The 20,816-nt window shown below is 41.3% G+C and overlaps 1 protein-coding gene across 1 annotated transcript; it reads left to right on the forward strand.

The window, feature by feature from the left end:
• Positions 1-4,332: 4,332 nt before the first annotated feature.
• Positions 4,333-16,060, forward strand: EIF4G (eukaryotic translation initiation factor 4G). Its single transcript, XM_087661865.1, has 14 exons — positions 4,333-4,555; positions 4,687-5,021; positions 5,985-6,109; positions 6,184-6,318; positions 6,419-6,516; positions 6,599-11,145; positions 11,230-11,415; positions 11,663-12,005; positions 12,085-12,186; positions 12,765-12,866; positions 13,249-13,339; positions 14,628-14,716; positions 15,264-15,332; positions 15,724-16,060. Exons 2-14 carry the CDS (start codon positions 4,819-4,821, stop codon positions 15,781-15,783), a joined length of 6,150 nt encoding a protein of 2,049 aa, XP_087517991.1. The 5' UTR covers positions 4,333-4,555; positions 4,687-4,818; the 3' UTR covers positions 15,784-16,060.
• Positions 16,061-20,816: the final 4,756 nt, after the last annotated feature.

Below are 20,816 nucleotides of genomic sequence, written 5' to 3' on the forward strand. Positions count from 1 at the left end.
GATTGTGACCAAATCAATTTTCAACCTAGGTGCTACAAATTATCCAAAATCCATTGTAGGCATGATACACTAAGTCCCCATGTTTGTAGATTTTTCTAAATGTATAGCTTTAATTAAAAAAAACACTAATAGCAATGGTATTCTTACATTTGTTTAGAGTGAAGACCAATAATAGCTCTTGTTCTACCCTTATTTACACCACCATCCAAGCATAGAGTGACATGGAAGGCACAAAGCTCCCGTGAATTTCAATGACATGTGGGATGAAGAGCAAATTAAAAATGAGATCCAAGGTGCGAGCAACAAAAGTGAAAAAAGGAGACACCATAGCAAACAAACATAGGGTGTAGTGGATATATCCACAAAACCTCTAAGCTCCAATGTAGAACTTGCTTAGGTTAATAAGATTTGTCACTCTAAGCTACCCATATAGGCTATCATAGAAGTCCAGGGCAAGTCATAGAAATCTAAGAGTATAATGACAAATCTATTAAGATGTTAAGAGTGTGCTCCAAGGCTAATGAGCACAAATCCTTCCACCTCTTTTAGATTTGGATCTCAAAGGAATGCTAGACATATCCCTCTATAGCAAGAAAAACCCATGATAGAAAATAGGAGTCACAACTATAGAAATATAGAAGAGTAACCGAGATAAGTGTGACCCTCCTAGTTAAATGTCCTTAACTTTGATTATGATGAACATGTAATACAACTAGCCCACTTGTTAGGTTAGTTGCCAAGATGGAGTTCACAATAGATGCACAAATCAATGAAGGTGCATAATGTAGCATACTACATTATGAGATTTGGAGCAAATTAGGACAACCAAATCTTATGACTACTATGCCATAATCCAATCTTTTTGAGTTAGAGCATACTTCTTGTTAAGTAAATGCAAAGTCATAGTGATGGTGGAAATTGAAAATATACCCATCCAATTCTTCTTCTTTTTTCACAATTGAGAGGATGCAAGGAAGATAGTACTACTTGCTAGACCCTTCAAGTAAGGGACAAGAGTAAGATTGAACCATTGACTCTACAAGGCTAGGACAATCACCTTGACGATATTGCCATTGTCAAGTCCAAACCCATAGGTTATTGAGACAAGCTAATAGAGCCCAAAATGAAGATAAAATAGATCAATGTCAATGTTATAGAGTTGATCTTATCATTGCTAATGGTTCAATAAAAGAATTTAGAATCAATTATTGAGTTGCATCACAATGTGTGAAAAAGAGCATAACTGCTTGAGTGTAGAGTTAATTGAAGTCCAAATATGCCATATCTCACTTTAAGAAAATGGGACATTGATATAGCTATTGTTATGTTGAGAGTTCAACCCAACCTATGGCTTAAGCTACCTCTCACATAGTTGACTTGTACTCTTGCTCTGTATGGTCTATGCTCCCTCTCTACTCAATCCCATGAAAAGAACAAGAAAAGTAAGATTCATAAGCTTTAGCAGACTCATCCAGCTTATCTCTCCACTATTGTAGTTTGAATGGAGGAGAATGTGTTGGTGGTCTCACTATCAAAGTGCGGCTCCCCTCAATCTAAAATTGTTCGTCCCTCAATCTATCTATTGCCACCACTCCATTACTAAGAGGAGAATAGAGAAGGAGGAGGGAATGAAGAATGGAGCTTCTCCCCATTGGTCCCTCACTCACAATCTCTCTTGCTATCTCCCTCACTCAATCCCTTGCTCTCGTGCTCTCACCAATATGGGAAGAAGAAGAAGAAGAAGAAGAAAAAGGGGATGAATGAAGGAGAAAGAGAGGAAGAAGAAGAAAAAGGGGATGAATGAAGGAGAAAGAGAGGAAGAAGAATGAGTAGCTTCACCTCTTTGAGTCCCTCACTCACTCCCTTGCTCTTTCTCATTGTCTCTTCCTCACTCTTGAGCTATGGTGAAGCAAGCAAGAAGACAGAGATAGGGAAGAAGAGGCACTCAAAAGTTTGTGAACCCAATAATGAATGTTTCCATTTACTTTTCTGCGTTATATGCATAGGGTTTGCTTTTAGTTGGGCACCCTTAACCCTTATCCTCTTATGGCCAATCCTCCTCTCTTATACATTGCCAATCATGAAACTGCTCTCCATTAGAGCTAGAGTCATGTTCCAATCTCTAGTTAAGATTGTGTATTCATCTTTCATTTGAACCTTTGGTACCTTCCATAGATTGAACCTATTCATGGATGAAAGTGGGCCATATATTGAGTATACAATGAACTCCTCATCTCCCATATAGATGGCGGCCATTATCTCATGGGCTCCATAATCTCTCCACTTGATTCTAGACCTAAGTTCCCATTTGAGTAATATCATTGTGCTACCTCTCCCCCTACCTATCGGAGACATAAACCACACATACCCAAGGAAATAAAAACCTTTGAGATATTCTTTAATCTTGATTTACTTTTTAAAGCCAATACAATAGGCTCTCTTTGATATAGAAGTCTTTTGCATGCAACTTTTCTTATATTTAAGCACATATCCTTGATGTTCTAGGAGATAATGGAAGTTTTCTTTGAGACCTTATCTATAAATAGAATCAAAATCAAGGAAATCATATTCATCAACAAAAGTGGTGTAAAGATATTGTAGTCCACAAGTGGGAGCCTTGCCAGCTCTTAAGCAACATACTAGTTTTGCCCTTGTTCCCTTCAAATTTGTTCCCTTCTCTAGGATTGTTCTCCTTATTAGGTTAACCAAAGCCCTCGATCTTATTCTCTTCTCTAGGATTATTCTCCTTGATAGGTTAACCAAAGCCCTTGATTTTGTCTCTTTGCACATCCTCATTGAGTGGTTTCTTGGACACCATTGTTTTTCATCATCATGTGTTTACTTTGCATCCTTGACAATTGGCTTGGTGGTTTTGGCTGTAATTGCTCCCTATGCGGGCCTTTTGTAACATCTCCATTTCTCTCTTATGTGAGGGGTTCCTAAATTTTATTATGTCCTTCTTGCATCTTGATAGGGTAGTCCCTAACAAAATGACCCATCTTGTTGCAAATGTAGTAGATGTTTAGAAAGGGAGAGAATTTGACATCCAAAACCATCTCAGTCCAGCATGGATTTCAAGCTTGAATGAAGTCAAACATTTCTTTTGTGTGATCTTAGAGGATATACACTTTTTGCTCTAGATGTAGTAGGATGTTTTTCTAGGTTGGGGATGTACAACACCTTACCCATTGTTTTTGCCAAGCCATCAAGCTACTTTGGAAGCCTAGGGAAGGTAGTGTGCAAGGGGTATCCTTAGGAGAGAAATGAGGAGATAGAGGCATTGAATAAACAAACTTACCTTTGTAGTCAATTGCTAAAGCCAATATCCAATCCCTTTCTTGTTGAGAATCCGCTACTCTCAACTAGTAGAAGCCTTTCCCAATGAACTTAAGTTGTACGAAGATTCCTCATACATGATGGCTCATAGAGGAACACAACCCATAGGATAGAAGACATGCCACAAACATAGAAATGGTGTAAAGTTTCTCAATCCTTTGTAGTGAGAGGGCCATTGGTCCTCTAAGAACATTTGCCTTGCTAGAAAAGGCAATGTACTTTATGCTATCACTAAAGCTCTTAATGTTGCTATAGACTACCTTCTCGACCTTTTCCATGTCAACCTCTCCATGTTTTGTGGCCGATAAGAAGTCTAGTTCCATTTCTTAATGTTGCTATAGACTACCTTCTTGACCTTTTCCATGTCAACCTCTCCATGCTTTGTGGCCGATAAGAAGTCTAGTTCCATTTCTTCATTGTTTCTAGGTGCTTGCTTGTTGTTGCATTCTCACCATCCACTTTGTTATGGCCCCTATTGCCACCTCCATTATCCCTACATGGGCATTGCCATGTGTTGTTGGCGAGGGAGTGTGAAATGAATACTATCAATGCCTAGTAAAGGCATTAAAGGCCATGATGGTACCATAGTCGCCCATGTTCCCTCTGCTTAGATCTCCTCTCAAAAGCTCCAACCCTAACTTTTCTCATTCATGAATTTTTGCCAGAGCCTTGCTTAGGTCGTGTGGCAGCTTGCATGTAGACAATCCTTTTGAATTGTGGGCGGAAGGAAGGAGGCAACTCAATAGATGTCACAAGACGAGCTTGAGCATCAGTCCATGGGTGCATGTTGGCTGCCCAGCCTAATAACCAATGTTGGGAGTTACCCTTGAAATCCTCTCTACCTTGATAACCAGCATTGGTGGGGGAAATTAAAAAATCCTCAGTTGTGGGTGGTTTTCAGGCAAATTATTATTATCATTACCCCCTTTTATAAATAATTGGTTAGTCTCTTTCTTATTTCTTATTTTCCTTATTTCCCCCCTCTTCGTTCTCTTCTTCCTTCCTCCCTTCTCTTTTCCCCTCTCTTTTTCTCCCTCTCTCTTTCGTTTCTCTCTCTCTCTCTCTCCCCCTCTCTGGTTTCTCTCACTGTAGTTCTTCTTCATCACGCGCACACAAATACAGGGCACACAGGTGCAAAACCCTAGCCCGACAGCAGGAGCGGGGCGCGCTACATCGACATATACCGACTTTTTCATCCCCCTCCTAATACCAATTGCAGGTTTTTATTTTTTTTTCCGCCGACTTGCCCGTCTTTGTTCTTTTTGTTTTCTGCCATAGCCTAGGGTTTCTATCTGCGGACTCCAGCGGAAGAAGAGACTCATTGTAAGCCAAAACACAACTTCAACGCAGGTTTTTTCTGCTCCGATTGCACATCACAATCTTCCTTTACTGGATCGGGGAAGCATCATCCTCTCCCCCGATCTGAGCCATTTTTGCCCTCCCTAGTCCCATCACTCCACGGAATTGCACACATTGTTATATATGTCCCATCACCAATCCAAAGCAGACCGCAGCAGCGACGCCCAGCAACGCAGAGGAGGGAGGCCCGGTGGTGGTGCTCTGAATTACCAGAGAGCTTCGACCGTGAAGGGAGGCGGTGGCGGAGGGCACGGCGCCTCAGCCAGTGCCGCCCTACTTCCCCCAACAGCCACTTCTGCCGGTCTTCAAGCAGCACTGCCTCCCAGGTAAAGTATTCATTGTTGTGTTCAGTTTTCATTGATCCTAGAGGTGCCATGGTGCGGAAACAGACTGACACTGATGCAAAGCCAAGAGTTTCAATTTCCACTCACAGTCATTAAAGGCATTTTGTCTGAGGGGATCTTGGAGAATGGAAATGCCATTGCAGCATGCCAGGTCTCAGAGACATGTTCCTAAAAAGGATTTGGAGTTGATAGCAGCAACCAGCATGGGGGTCATGGATGCTCATCACGATCAGTGGGGGTCATGGATGGTCATCGCAAGCAGTTATTTTTTGTTTTTTGAAGTGGCTTTCATGTCTCATTTATGCAAAGTTTCCACTTGGGAATTTTAATGGCATGTAGAGACGGTGAGCAGACCTCATCTTGTTACATCAAGCTGTTGCAACAGAGTTTTAGTAATTGGTGGTCATTTGATCGGCTTTGAGGACAACTACTTTCTTATTGTTCAGCAAGCTTAGACCTAGTTTGTAGTGGAATTGTGAGAGAGAAAAGTTGGTTATTGAGGCAGTCATATTTCCCCACAGTTTTTAGATGTCACAGGCATCTTCTTAGAGTTTGCACTACTGAAGATGGTTGTGATTATTATATTCAATCGATCAATGGTTGTATCGTCTTTTTTAAAGGTTCAGCATTTAGTCTTCTGATGAGTGCACCCTTGTGAAGGTTGTAGAGAACATTTGCAAGTGCCCAGTCTCTCAGCTTGGGAGCAGGAGAGTTTTACATAGTTTTAGTGTCTAGATGGATTGTAAAATGGAGCTTGACCCTTGATCTGCTCAGGGAGAGTCTGCCACAAGTGTAACTTCTTATATAGTAGAAGTGTTAAGAAAGGATTACAAGCTAGAGTGCAAGTTTTGTTCCCAAAATTGAGAAGTGAAGACATGGTGGCTTTCTGATGTTGATTGCTGAATTAAGACGACTGTTTATACAAAGTTTCTTTGTTTATTACAGTGCTAAACGATCCAATGCAGCTAATGGGCAGCCGCGTGGGATCCCACATTCTGGTTTTGAGCCGACCGACAGCACACGGGCTCAACACAATTCCTTGTCTCAACACCAACCTCAGCAAAATACAGGTAGGCATCACTGGCAGTATGCTTCAGCAGTAGTCTGGCATTTTCATGGCTTAATCTCTCCTTTCTTTCAACAGGTACTAGACATTCCAAGCAACCTCCACCTGTTAATCCAAGTAGTATGAATGGCACGACTGTTCCCAGGTCAACTAAGCCAGGAACACCATCTGGTGCATTTGCCACAGAAGCAGCAGGAAATGTTATGAAGCCAGGTTTGGGATTCCTAGCTGTTTGGAATTCTGTATTTTTTGTCTGCAAACAGTGACACTCAAATGATAGAGTTTGCACATCCTATTTCCTGTGGAACTGCAGCTGTCTCTGGAGATTTATCATGGAATACTGTGCATCCTCAAGTCACTTTCCAGTTTGGCAGCATAGGACCAGGTTTTATGCCTGGGACTGGTATCCCGGTACAAGATGATATTTTTCTCATTTTTGGATTTAGGAAGATTAATTCCTCCTTGTGCTCTTACTTGGTTAATTGACCTTCAGATACCAGTGAGGACGAACTCTGCTCCTCCAAATTTGGACGAGCAAAAGCAAGATCAGGCACGGTATGAAGCAGCCAATGCTGCAGCAGTCAAAGCCATGTCAGGACCAACCCAGCAAGCTGCAGGCTCCCATATGCAGCCATCATCCGCTGCTGGTGGAATACCTCAGGGACACCTTGTTCATAGTCCAGTGCAGCATCCTGTTCAGGTGCAATTTGCTCAGGCCAACTCCCATGCTCAGTCACAAGCTGCTGTAAGTACACCGGCTCACATACATATGCAGGCCCAGCTTGTGACCACTGCTCAAGCTCAACAGCAGGGGATTGTACAACTTCCCTACTCTCATCAGACCTTGCACCCTCAGCAAGGCCCTGGACAAACATTAAAGTTCCCTCAGCCTATGGCACCCCTTCCAGGCCAAATGATGGCTCCTCAATTAGCTTCTTTACCTGGTCAATTGTCTGCACAACAGATAGCACAATTGCCTCATCAATTGGGGCCTCTCCCAGGAGGCCTGGCAAATCAGCTATCGTCAGGCTTACCAGCAGGTCAATATGGGCTTACAGTGCCCCCTTACATCCCGCATCGCACGAATAGGGCTGTGAAGATTGTTCATCCTGAAACGCATGAAGAGCTTAAGTTTGATTCTAAGTTCTCTAAGCCTGATACACACATGGACAGTGGGGCTACAACAGGAGTAGTTGGTAATGGGCCTTCTCATGTGCGGACTTCGCTGGGTTATGCTAGTGGAGCTCATCACCAACAGAATGTTTACTCTTTACAGCAGAATGGACCATATACACGCTCTTCTCAACCTTATTACCAGGCACCTGCCACTGCTAATCCAGTGGTCTCCACGGCAGTAACTGGCACAACCGCTCCAAGGCCAAGTTTTTCTGAAGCTTCTCAAGGGCAACGGGTACCCATTCAGAGCTTAAATCCATCTGTGACCACTACTAATACCAAACCTATATCTTCTACTTCCGGGCCTTTTACACCAGAAGGTGTTGCAGAGCAGAATCTTACTAGCTCAAATCAGGCAGGCTTGATGTCTGATGAAGCAAGCCAGGTTCGTGTGGGTGAGAAAAATGTCAAGGTTGCAAAGCAAGAAGAAAGCTCCACAGTTCCTGTAACTGATGTGAAACAAGGTTCAGAGCCGGTGCAGGAAGCTGCAGCAGGTGTACAGGCCTCTACTGAAGTGAAACTGGAAGGGAGTTCTTCAGTGTCTAGAAAAGACCCTGCATCTCTTCGTGATCAAAATAAAGAAGCACAGACAGATTATCTTAGACCTAAAGATAGCAATCGCATGGATTCTTCCGGCCATGGTACTTCAGAGGTTAGACAGAGTAGTAAGAATAAAAAGAAGAAAGAAGTATCGAAGACAGATACCAGCAAGTCTGGGGAGGGGCACAAAATGCAGGATGTAGACGGAAAGAAGCAGGTTGATGTCAAGGCTGTACAGCTTCCAAAAGCAGTCACAGCACCTACTAGTGAATCGAATGTTTCGGGGGCCATGGCACCTAAACGGCAAGAAGAGTCTGAGTTGAGCAGTAATGGGGAGAAAGCCCCAGAATCGGCACCACCTATCACCAAGCTGGATTCCGAAAGTGTCTCCAATATTGAGCCTGTTGCCACGGTTAAAGATTCTACCACAATCACTGCAGATACACAAGAGACTGTATTGGATGATGAATCTCAAACAAAGGCAGCAGCTGAAAGTAGTCTGGATGTTTCTATGGGTCGTCTGACACTTGAAAATCTTTCACCTAAGGATACCGCAGAGAAAGAGGAATTGCCTAATCTGGAAGAGCCTCACAAAGAGCTTTATGATGATGACAAGGGGGATGTTGTAAAAGAGAGTGTGAACGCGCCACTTTTGCCTGTACCGGTAATTGAACCTGTTGGGGATGCAATTGAAGGTTGCATGTCTGAATTGCTTGATGTAGCATCTTCTGGTTTGGAAATTCTAGAAAATGGACTTGAAGTAGGAGATGCTGGTTCTTCCAGAAGTTCCACTTCTGCAAGTGTTGAACTGTTGACCACTCATGGTGCTAGCACAGAAGAAAGTGCTCAGCCTCAACTGGATGTTTCTACAAATGCCCATCAGGAGACGTGTGATGTCAATGTGGACTTATCTTCTGATAAGGATAGTCACACTGGTGATGATTCTGTTTCAGCTCTACCAGATGTCAGACAAGGCAGCAAAAAAAAGAAGCTTAAGGATGCATTGGCAAAAGCTGATGCTGCAAGCAATATGGGCGATTTATATAATGCATATAAGCCTCCAGAAGTGAAAAAGGTTGATGATGCCAAAGTTGTGAAAGCTGCCGCAGAGGCTAGCACAGAATCAACCAAATCTTCGACCATGGTAGAGGAGAAGGCAATGCCTAAAGAAGTTGATCATTGGGAGGATGCAGCAGAGCTTCCTTCTCCTAAAGTTTCCAGTACTACAACAGGCAGCACTGCTGGAAGGGATGTGACTGCTTCCGAAGGGGCAGAAAAATATACAAGGGACTTTCTATTAACATTCAAAGATCAAAATACAGACCTACCTCTCGATTTTGACTTGAGAGCTGATATTGCAGAGCTGCTTCAAAATCCTCAAGCTGTTGTTTTGCAATATGCAGAGCGAGACATACTTAGGAGTTCAGGGAGAATGCTTGATAGGCAACTCAGTGGGGGGCTTCGACGTGGCAATTCCTCTAATAACTTTGAAGATGACAGGTGGAACAGGCCACTTGGACCTTCTTATGGGTCTGGGCACATGGAGATGGGTCCTCCAGGTGGCTTCCGACCAGGTAGCAGCCAGGGTCTTATTGCACGCATGCCTTCCAGTATTCGCCCAGGTATTTCTGTACCAACTTTTGTCCCTGGTTTGATTCCTGGGAAGCCTCTACCATCTCCAATGACACCTGCCACCCCTGGTATGGTGAGGACTAATACTGCGGATTCAGATCGTTGGCAGAGGCTACCTCCTCCTGGACAGAAGGGCCTGATTCCGTCTCCTCAAACACCTGTGCCCCACATCCACAAGGCTGAGAAGAGGTATGAGGTTAGCAAGGTCTCTGATGAAGAGGAACTTAAGCAGAGGCAAATGAAAGGGATACTCAACAAACTCACTCCACAAAATTTTGATAAACTGTTTGAGCAAGTAAAGGATGTCAAAATACAGTCTGTAGTTACCCTTACTGGCGTTATTTCCCAGATTTTTGATAAGGCATTACTAGAACCAACATTTTGTGAGATGTACGCAAAATTCTGTGTACAGCTTGCTGTGGGGATGCCTGAATTCCTTGAGAATGGTGTAAAGGTTACATTCAAGCGTGTGCTTTTAAATAAGTGCCAAGAAGAGTTCCACCGTGGTGAGAGGGAAGAAAATGAGGCAAATAATCCGGAGGAAGATGTTCAGCAAAGTCAAGAAGAACGGGAGGAGAAACGCTTGACGGCCAAAAGGCGTATGCTAGGTAACATTCGTTTCATAGGTGAACTTTACAAAAAGAGTATGTTGACAGAAAAGATCATGCATGAGTGTATAAGAAAGCTTATTGGAAGCAATGCAAATCCAGAAGAAGAAGATGTTGAGGCCCTGTGTAAGCTTATGAGCACAATTGGACAGATGATTGACCATCAAAGAACAAAGGACGCCATAGATTCCTACTTTGAGAGGATGATTGTATTTTCTGGCAACCCAAAACTTTCTTCAAGGTTAAGATTTATGTTGAAGGACGTAATTGATCTTCGAAGGAATAGTTGGCAGGAGCGGAGAAAGGTGGAAGGTCCAAAGAAAATTGATGAAGTGCACAGGGATGCTGTTCAAGAAAGGCAGGCAACTGTTGCACAGGCTGGTCGCATGTCACGTGGGTCAACCATAGGAACCTCAGCAGGAAGAAGGCTTGGGGCACCGATGGATTTTGGGATGCGTGGTCCAGCTTCACCTGTGTACTCTCCAAGCACACCAATGGGCAATGTTCCTGCTCTAGGAAGTGGTAGGGGAGTTCAGATTGGCATCCGAGGACCATATGCACAGGATGTTCGCATGGAAGACAGGTTGCTTTTAGACAGCAGAACAGCACCAATGCCTCTGTCTCAGCGACCTGTGGATGAAGGTCCTATTACCCTCGGTCCTCAAGGCGGTCTAGGTAGAGGTATAACTATGAGAGGCCCATCATCAGGGTCTGGCAGGAGTGCACTGGCAGATGCTTCAGGTGAGGGCAGACGATTTGGACCAGGAACTATGTCAGCCTATGGTCCAGCGGCAGCTGCTGGATCAAGAGAGGAGGTTTCACATAAAGGCATGATGTCAGAAAGGCCTGTCACTCCATCTGAAAGGCCACTGTTGGACAGACCTGGCACAGCAGATAGGTATATATCTGGATCCTCTGCCAGAACCTCACGAAGCCTGGAGCGAACTTTAAGTGACAGGTCTGTTTCAACATCCGCAGCATCTGTAGCTCAAAGTAATAGGCCTTCGACTGCCCCTGCATTTGCACATCTCAACGAGGAACAGCTGAAGGAGAAGAGCCAAAGCGCCTTGATTGAATATTTCAGGTTAATTCCCATGCAGGTTCTCATTTTCTGTTTGTGATCTTTGCTGTCATGTTGATGAGTTTTGACATGCATATGTTATATCAGTGCACGAGATCAAAAGGAGGTTGTGTTGTGTATTGAAGAGTTGCGGGCGCCAAAATTTCATGCGACAATGGTGTGCAATTGGATAGCTCTTTCATTCGAGAAAAAAATCATTGAGAGAGATTTGCTGGTGAAGCTGCTAATAAATTTACATCCTTCTCTACTTAAGCAAGAACATATACTGAAAGGGTAAGAGCGTTCAATTTATAGTTGGGTTTGTTTGTCTTAGTTCTTGTTGTGTAAGTCTGCATCTCAGTGTAAGATTGATATAACTTTAAGTCATTTATGGTTGACATGCTATATGTTAAAAGCTTGACAAGCAGCTTCAAAAATTGCCAGTGTCTTATGTGCAATTAACCTAAAAGTTCCAGGCTAACCTGGAAATTATGTTTTTTAAAGTTTGTGGTTATGATTTGGTGCGTTTGGTCTCTTTCAGCTTTCAGATGGTTCTGGAGCTTTTTGAAGATTTGCGTATGGATACTCCTAAGGCCCCAGAATATGTGGCTGAAATGCTTGTGAAAATAATTCTAGCTGACGTGATATCACTTGATCAAGCTGCAAATCTACTGAAAATAGAGCCCATACATGAGATTGGTGTGGGTCTTGACATGATAACCATGATCCTGGGTGGTCTTCAGCAGGATGCAGGAGAGCAAGTTGTGCTGGACAAGTACAACTCCTCTAGGATTCGATTTGAAGATTTCATGTCCTCTAGTGATAGACACAAAAGATCTATACCCGAAATGCTGCAAAAGAAAAACCTTCAGTTCCTTAATCAGGCAAGGCAGGAACTTATGAGAAAGGTGGTGATGTAAGTTATTTGTGTAGACAACATTCATTTGGACCATGCTTGTGCAGGATGTTGATACTGGCAAATCATTCATTCGAACTGTGGGGGAACAGCTGATGGATCATTTAAAGGAAAATGAACCGGTTGCAGAGACATCAAAGTGGCTGGAGGTGAGTATTTAGAAAATGTAAGGCCTTTCTATTAATCAGGTGAAGACGATCTATGTCCTTACTCTAGATGAGGCAGTATTGTAACCCGTCACTCTGGCCCTATTCCTTTTTCAACATTTCAATTAATCATCTCTTCTATCCTCTCTTCAGCACATCTTTACATGTGGCTGTGCTTGTGGGGCACAGTGGGGGTACAACTTAGCAACAAAAAAAAAGTGTGCATGTAACTTAGCAGTAGCAATTAGCAAATTTGATTTTGGTAAAGGCCTGGGATGTAGAATTTATGCCCGTTGTTCATGTATGGAAGTGCAAAGCTGCTGTGATTTCATAGTGTGTTGTTTTCTGTTTGGTAACAACTACTGCGACCGTTAAACTTGGGACAATGGGTGAGAGAATCTCTAGTTCATAGTTGCTTTAATACAAAAGTTTTGAACTGTGAATTTTTATCTGAAAGTCTGATGTATAATAATGTGGTTTCTCCCAAACGTAATGGATCTATGGTAGGTCCATTCCAGTATACGGTTTGATATGACTCCTTGAAGTTCTTCCTAAAGCCTCTTTGTATGTATATTCTGCAGACAAACTTAACTCCTGCTCTGAAGTCAGACTCTGCTTTTTTAAGGATGCTGATGTCTTCAGTGCTGAAGCACTGCATTCCTAATTCATCCAGCACCTACGAGGTGGGCTTCTGAGCTTATTATTTCTTATAGTATTTCCTCACCTGATGTGCAACATTATCTAAATTTCTTTCATAAAACTTTCTGATGAAAGAGCGATTTTAGTTGGTTGCTTGCAAAATGGTTGCTTTTTGATGGCGTTTAACATAAATCACAACATGTAAATTTGAAGGACGCAATTACTCCATGTGTTGGAAACATAGTCTGGTATTAGTTGCCCAAATTCTCATATTCAGAGTATTGTGACTTGCCCCTAGATTTATTTTAGTAGACTAGAAGGAAAGCTGATGTTGTTTTTCTTTAAGTTGAGCTTTACATTATGTTTTTTGTTGTGGTCTATGTGAATGTATATGTACCTGACATTTTTATGTCACTTTTCAAGCAGAGAGAGGAGTCAAAAGAACTTGTTAAAAGACTCTCACAATATGGGACATTGTTGCAAAAATTTGCTCCTGATAAGGAGAAACAATGGCAGTGTAAGTATATTGTGTGAAATTTCTTCAAGGTGAAAGGGCAGCTTCTTGGCAGGTGATCAACTGTGTAGTGATGTCAGCAACTGTGCTGTTTCTGGTTATAATTAAGGAATGATGGTAACTTATGTAATCCATGATACGTACTAGCTAGCAGTGAGGGTAAGGAATAGTTGTGTTATAGAATCTCTGTTTGAGTGGGGTTTGCCGTCATGTAATGAGTGGCACGTGGGGTGTTATTATGCTGATGTCCCTCTTTCTGACAACTTTACATGACTCGGGCAGACATAAGAGCACATGGCAGCCCTTTGTTTCATTGTCACCATTGTTCATGCTTTAGATGTGGCCCCAACAGGTATGGCTATGTAGATTTAGCAGGGAAAATTGTTTCTTGGGCTTCTAACTCTTCCAAATCATGTATTCATCACGATCCGATGGTTGCTAGTATGTTTGTGATGAGTTAGTGCGTGCAAAGAATTCCCTTTGTGGAATCAATTTGCATCCAACATCGGTGCCTAAGTCATGAGAATATCTACACTGACAGTATAGATGCTAAAACTTCCAAAACAAAGTTCCTGGGACACCAATGGACTCGTAGCAATGTATTCTTCTGCTTGCAATAGAGATAATGAAGTTCATAAGTAGAACTTTGATTTATCACAGATAAGAGCTAGGAACATAGAATATCCTTTGTTAATGGTCCTTAATAATGGCCAAGTTTATTCTGGGAAAAGCTTAAAATGTAGAGGTGGCACAATGCTACATTGGATGCTTGTGTTGCTCAGACTCTGGAGAGTTGAAGAACCACACAAATTCAGTAAGAACTACTCAAATTCATAGGGAACAGGGCTAGGATGGGTGGTTTTTGTGCAGTAAATTTGGGTCCCAGTGTGTATTGTCGTAGCCTGGTGTAAAGACAAAACTCTTTTAAGTTGGCTAGGCGCTAGACACAAGCTGTTCATGCTAGCTTAAAACTTATGAGAGAGTTTGTTCTGATCATTCTGCTGCATTCTAGGATTGTGTAAGTGATAGTTAACTTAGACATTTGCCTAATATTTGGAGGGGAGATGCCCTTGATAGTAGGCATTTTTTTGGGGGGCGGGGGGTTCTTATCTCAGAAGGAAAAAGTCTGCCCACTTCACTAATGTGGTTGTGACAAATTTTTTCAATGCACGTGGAACTTTGGAGCTTATGGGTGGATGTGATGAACACATTGCATTTGTATCTGATCTTTTCTTTATGTTTTTGTTTTCCATTAAATCTCTTCAGCTTTTGTGGTTTTCCCCCTTTTCAGATATCATTGCTATGCAACTATTTGCTCACGAGAGAGGTCATCCGGTGGGCTTGATGACTATGTTATTTGATACGTTGTACAAGTCAGATGTAAGCACTTTTAAGGCTCTAAAGGCTGTCAAATATAGTTTAACTAAGGTTGAATGTTACACTTTTTTTTTTGGAGATGTGATTTGAGTTGTGATAGCAGGTTGTTTGAAAAAGGTAGTATAGGCATAGGATTCTGAACTCATCAAAATTAGTTTTACATGTTAAGGTGAATCTCTGGGCTGCTGTTGCTTGCTGTATCCTTAACATACAGAATTACAGCAATGTACTGATTATCTTAGGGAAAGTCCTCTCTACAATTGACATCCCTGCTAGTGTATGCAATATCAGGTTCAGCTCAAAGATGTCTCATCCAATAGGTTAGGTAGCTGCATGATGGCAGTGTGGATTCAGTAAGTTTAAGCGTTTCCTAGTATGTGATCCCAGTACATCAGACAGTTGATTTCAATGTCTATGCTTAAGCTTATTATCATAAAGCGTCCATGGTTTTTCCTGTTAGTAGATGTAGTTGTTTTCATGAAAAGTAGATACTTGTTTATCATGTCTTAAAACGACTTTTGAGAAGCCATCTGGATTTGTGTAAATGCAGGTTATTTCAGAGTCTGCATACTTCAAGTGGGAGGATGATGTTAAGGATTCCACTCCAGGGAGGGATAAGGTCAGTCAACCAGAGTAGTCAGTCCCTATCTTTCCTACACACTGGTTCAATGAGTGCATGGGGGGAGTGGGCAAAGGGCGATGTATTTTGAGGTCAGTCAACCAGAGTAGTCAGTCCCTACCTTTCCCACAGACTGGTTCAATGAATGCATGGGGGGAGTGTGCAAAGGGTGATGTATTTTGTTTCTTTTGTACATCACTGCAAAAATGGATTTATAATCTTTTAACTTGTGGTGTATGACATCATACACACGTGTGCAGACATGTGCATGCACATGCATACATGCACACATGGGTGCAGTGGAAAATTGGAATTTATCATTTTGTAGACATTCACTGGAAATGTGCTGTGTGTAAGTTGTTTTTTCTTTTTGCTGTTTGTTATTCCGCAGGCTCTTAGAGACGTGTATAGATGGTTAGAATGGTTGAGAACAGCACATGAACTCACTTAAGATAGTGATGATTAAAGTTCTCCTGAAGTCTACTCTGGAGCATTCCCTTGAATGTGGAAGCGGATTTTGTACAGCTACTGCAGAGACACCTTGTTCGACTGACCACAATTTTATTCGACTGTCAGATGAACTGTCATATGCAATTTTTTAAGTCGATACCCATTTTTTTGAAGCTCTAATTAGGTTGATGTCAAAGTGGAGAGTATGAATAGACACATGACGATGTAACAATTGTATATTTAATCTCAATCCAATACATACCGTGTCTTTGTCTGTGTTTGTGTCTCAGTGTCTCTCCTGCTCTGGTCTTTGGTGTGCGACTTTCACTCGTAAGTTCTTTGTGATCTGGCATCCAAGATGTATTTGATCCCCTTTTCATCAGTTCCCTGAAAAATTTAAGATCCGAATGCAGCCTTTTTACAAGGCCAATGAGCATGTTACTCCGTGGTGGTCTCTCTTTACTAGTCACTTGTATGGCACAGACAAGATTTGACACTCTTAGAATCAAACCCTCTTGACTATCATCAAACATTATTTCGATTAAGGGGTTGATTGGGGTCCTTGCAGATGAAGCCAAAGATTGATTGGCAGCAGACTTTGTAAAATTTTGTAAATGGGTTTAAGTGATCCCAGTATGAACTTCTGGGATTGGAAATAAGCATTATGTTACTTTCAAGTTCTTTCTGGCAAATTTCTCTTTTAACCAGCGACAACACATCTGAGGTCAGCATTCTGTCAAGTTGGAGTTGAATGGTGTCTCCTTGAAGCAAGTTGGGCCCCTTGAGCCAAAGATGGATTAAGATTACCTCTGGTTTTGACCTAAATATCGGGGATCTGAAAGGAATGTGTAAGTATGGAAGAACCACGAATAACCACTTCTAAATTTGAAATGGATGCAAAGTATGGCACAGCATGAATGGCATTCTTTCTAGTGTCATCTCTGAGGGAAGTATCAGCTTAAACCTGGGATATTAGTGAAGAACTATGTGTAGACAATCTTTTAGGCATGTAACAAAGGAAATGTGGTTGATGTTACAGTAGTATCTTTTCGTGTCTAAAACCCTGGTGCAGAGTAATTGGGAAGAAAATTTACCAGCTTTTGCAAATAAACCCTCGTCTTGTAGCCAGTGCAATGGAATAATTCTGCTCTTTTTCAAATCATGATGTAGCAGGTGTAGTTTAGAAATTGGTCCTTTGGTCACTTCATAACCTCTTTCAGGTTAAATGCCAGTCACAAAGATCCTTGGTATGCTACTGGCGATATTGTGAATTATGCTTTTGAAGAGATACATTGTTTGGGCTATCGGTCACCCACTTTCTTTCAAAGCCTCCTTAAGAGCACAATGGAAGATGGATTGATCTCATGAACAATTTCTAGATTGACTGTGCACTAGGTAGGACTCAAGAAGGTGATTGTTGTTCTTGTTCCTTGGAAATCATTAATTCAAGTGTAACTGTTTCACCTCTTCATCAGTGAGTCTGTACTGTTCTATAACGATCACCTCTTTAAGAAGGTGATTGTTGTTTTCTTGTTTCTTTGAATTATTAATTCAAGTGAAACTGTTTCACCTCTTCATCAGTGAGTCTGTACTGTTCTATAACGATCAAAATTGTCAGCTTCCTGTGTTATACAATTTAAAAGTTAGCTTGCCATTTCTTAAATTGAAAGCATCAGGTATTTTATGATCTTGCCATTTGCAAGGTGTTAATCAAAATGCGTATATGTTCATGATGGTTATCAAAGCTCTGGCTTATGTTCAAATCCCGAGACTAGCAGGGCTTGCAATCGGTAGCAATCTACTTTTAGTGTCTTTTTATGTCATGCATTCTGTTGTAATCATATTTCAATCACATGGGTGTGGAAAACTGCATAAAAGGAAGCAGTGCAACAGACACCATTAGTTTTCATATGTGCAGAAGATGGTGCAAACATTAGTAAACTGCCTGGAAAGGAAGGCAATGAAACGTGGCCATACTGAGTACACATTTTTGCACAAGAGCGTGCCTAAACACATGATACTTCTTTAGAGGATGCATGCGCATGAGGCTAGGACCCTCCATATTTGTTCGTCACAAAGATATTAACCACCACCTTGGTCTTGAAGAGCCTTGTAGTTCCATGATGTGGGAGTCCATGAAGAAAAGAAAAGTTAAACACGCCGTGTGCTGAATCTTAGCCTCTTTTCATTTACAACCGAGGAAGCTTGAGGTGCAGGTGTCTCATAGTACTTGAAGATTAGCCTTTGTGGGAGTGACACATGAACAATCAAATGTACAAAACCATAGCTCAAGTAATAGCACCTTTTTTGTGTTCGAAACTGAGGGTTGGACATAAATATACTCATGCCAAGTACTCTACTAATTACAAAGGTTGATATTGTTGAACTTGGCTCCTTTGAACTATAATTTTCTTGAATATTAAGAAATGTGGCATTGCATTTCCAAGATCTCTCAGCAGTAAATAAAAATCATGCTATAGTGAGAAAAGTTTCCCTGTTTTTGCATGCATGCTTCAAAGACCATGGATCAAACCACTTTTGCATGTAAACAACACCTTGGACCCACACACAAGTTACGAAAGGTATAATGCCACTTAAGCACCAACATGAGGCCCTAATAGGCCTAGCTCCCCTCTTTATTAACTCAGCATGGAATGCAATTTGGTTTGCCACAATTCCCTCCAAATAGTCCCCTAGTTCCATTCCAATAACTATTTTGTATAAACTTGTTTTCCCTACACCTTAGGCTAGCAATCCCAAGCCTTGCAAATGCTTTTTCATTTTTTCTTAGGGGGAGTCTGACAACAATCTTCACATAGGCTTATTTAAAGCCCTAGACAAACTACCTATAGCACTATTGTACCATTAAGGGAAGCATGTCTTATTTTTCTAATAAAAGAAAACAAATAGTATTGCATGCTAATGATGCTAGTTTTTCTTGTTTAATGCAATTAAAGTTTATGAACTGTCATAAATGAAGTAAATTATTGAATTCAAAGGCAAAATAAAAGTAATACTCTAATTATGACACACATATGAGAACTTGGGGTGCACCAAAGAGAGTTTGTCTCTCATACAAAAAAATATTGAGGCCCGTCCTACTTCAAACTTCTTGTCTCAATGGAATCGATTTATTTCGAATATAGCCAAGGATAAGAGGAAAGCTATTTTTTAAGTTTTTGTGAATCGATATACTATAACAATCCCCCATAACAAATGTGATTAAGATGCTGTGTTGACTTTCTAGTATCAAGTGGACGAAAAGAATGTCAATCTATGGGCAAATGGCTCCTCATATCCAAAATAATCTATTAGAGGGTTTTATATCCTTTCCATTCTATAAAACAAGCTATATTAGTCTCTAAAAATTTTGCATGCACATGATGTACTTAATCACTATAATATAGTGCTTAGCAATTAATACCACATTTAGGTTCTTTGAATGCATGTCAACAAGCTTTACAACTGAATTACAAACAAAGTGAAGTAGAATACTCAAGCTAATAGATGAACTAAAGAAAAGCAAAGATAATCTCCAACACAACCAAAAAGCAATGTTGATCAAGGAAATGCCAAGGACAACTTCAGAGCAAATGCCAAAAGACAAAAATATAATGAAGGACTACTTACAAAGGTAAACTTACACTTGCTTGGCACATAAGGAAAAAGCATTGGCTAGCTCTAATGGTGTAGCTAAAAAAATATGCATGTAAGCATTGAGGTTTGGTTCCCACTATTCCTAGTCTATATTGATTTGTGCTTAGTCCCCTACCATTTTTCTATGTGGTTAGAAACTTTTTGTTGATGCTGGTGGCCAAGGTGAGGTAAAAAAGTCAAGCTTTTGAAAGCACTCTTAAAGTGCATGCAACGTATTTGTGTTTTAAAAGATCCTAGGTATTGTATACCCTCCTTGCGTTGAATGAACTCTTGCAAATATCTTTTTAAATTTATTAGTGGATGATGTCCAATAAACATTCGAGATTAGTGGGATCAGTTGACAAGGGTATGAGGTAATGTATAGTATGATAGCCAGTGCATTTACAAATAAAAACATAAACCTCGACATCTTACCCTCTCCACATATGCTTAGAGCTATATCATGAATGTGATTTCCATTGTAGATTCAAATTGACAATATACACCAGTCATACACCTACTGGTGTCAGGTCTTGCTAGTGTTATGTATACTTTGCCTAGGCATAAACCATGTCATCATAGATGAAATGCCAGCTACAAAGAAGTGACAGTCAAACCCAAATCAAGCTCTAATCTCAGCTCAAAAGCATTCTGGAGCATAAACAAGACATGTGGCATAGTCCAAATACATCATGACATCATACCTAGTAGCCGGGAGCACCCCGTGACCAATAGGCATAACCCAACTGTAGCATAAATAGCTTCAGCCCTGAAGTTTCCAGCAGCATATAACCTTTGTAAACTGAGCAAATGAGAGCTCAATCCAAGCTCAAATCCATAGGCAAACCATAAGCATACATTCCTGTATGTATAGGCACCAATCAGGCATAATCGGGCATCAAATGCCAAGACATGTAAGCATAAAATTGAAGTAATAGGTGGTTGCCATGATTTGGACAGATCTGGGATTGTTCAAAACAATCAATGGCTGAGCTAAATCAGCTCCAAATGCATCTCACATAAGAGGCATAACATCCACAAGTGATCCGGTATCAATAGACATCAGTAGAAGCATCACATAAGCCATAGGCATACAAATACATGCTGTCTCAGACCTGAAATCTGTTGCAAAATATTCTATTATCAGAATTTGGCAAATCCAACATCACCATCGCGTTCGGAGCGTGCCAAAACCCCAACTTAGACTCTTAGCTTGCCTGAATCGGGTTCCGAATACTCGAGATATGACAAAAAGAGTGATTTTTGGGCCAGATTTTGAAACAGGCGCAAAAAAAACGTGAGCTGGCTGGGGGGGTCTGCTGTCCCACGTGTCAACAATGGGGCCCAAAGGGGGCATAAATGGGGGCCAAAGAAGGCCTACACCAAGCCTCAGCAAGC

The sequence above is a fragment of the Lygodium microphyllum genome, chromosome 21 (genome assembly GCF_053477565.2).
Source record: "Lygodium microphyllum isolate KBCC chromosome 21, Lygodium_microphyllum_v1.1.10, whole genome shotgun sequence".
NCBI classification, from domain to species: Eukaryota; Viridiplantae; Streptophyta; class Polypodiopsida; order Schizaeales; family Lygodiaceae; genus Lygodium; species Lygodium microphyllum.

Coding starts and splice junctions, on each gene's coding strand:
- EIF4G (XM_087661865.1), top strand. CDS start 4,819: ATGTCCCATCACCAATCCAAAGCAGACCGCAGCAGCGACGCCCAGCAA. Junction 6,517..6,598: donor TGCCTGGGACTGGTATCCCG/GTACAAGATGAT, acceptor ATTGACCTTCAG/ATACCAGTGAGGACGAACTC. Junction 11,146..11,229: donor GCCTTGATTGAATATTTCAG/GTTAATTCCCAT, acceptor ATGTTATATCAG/TGCACGAGATCAAAAGGAGG.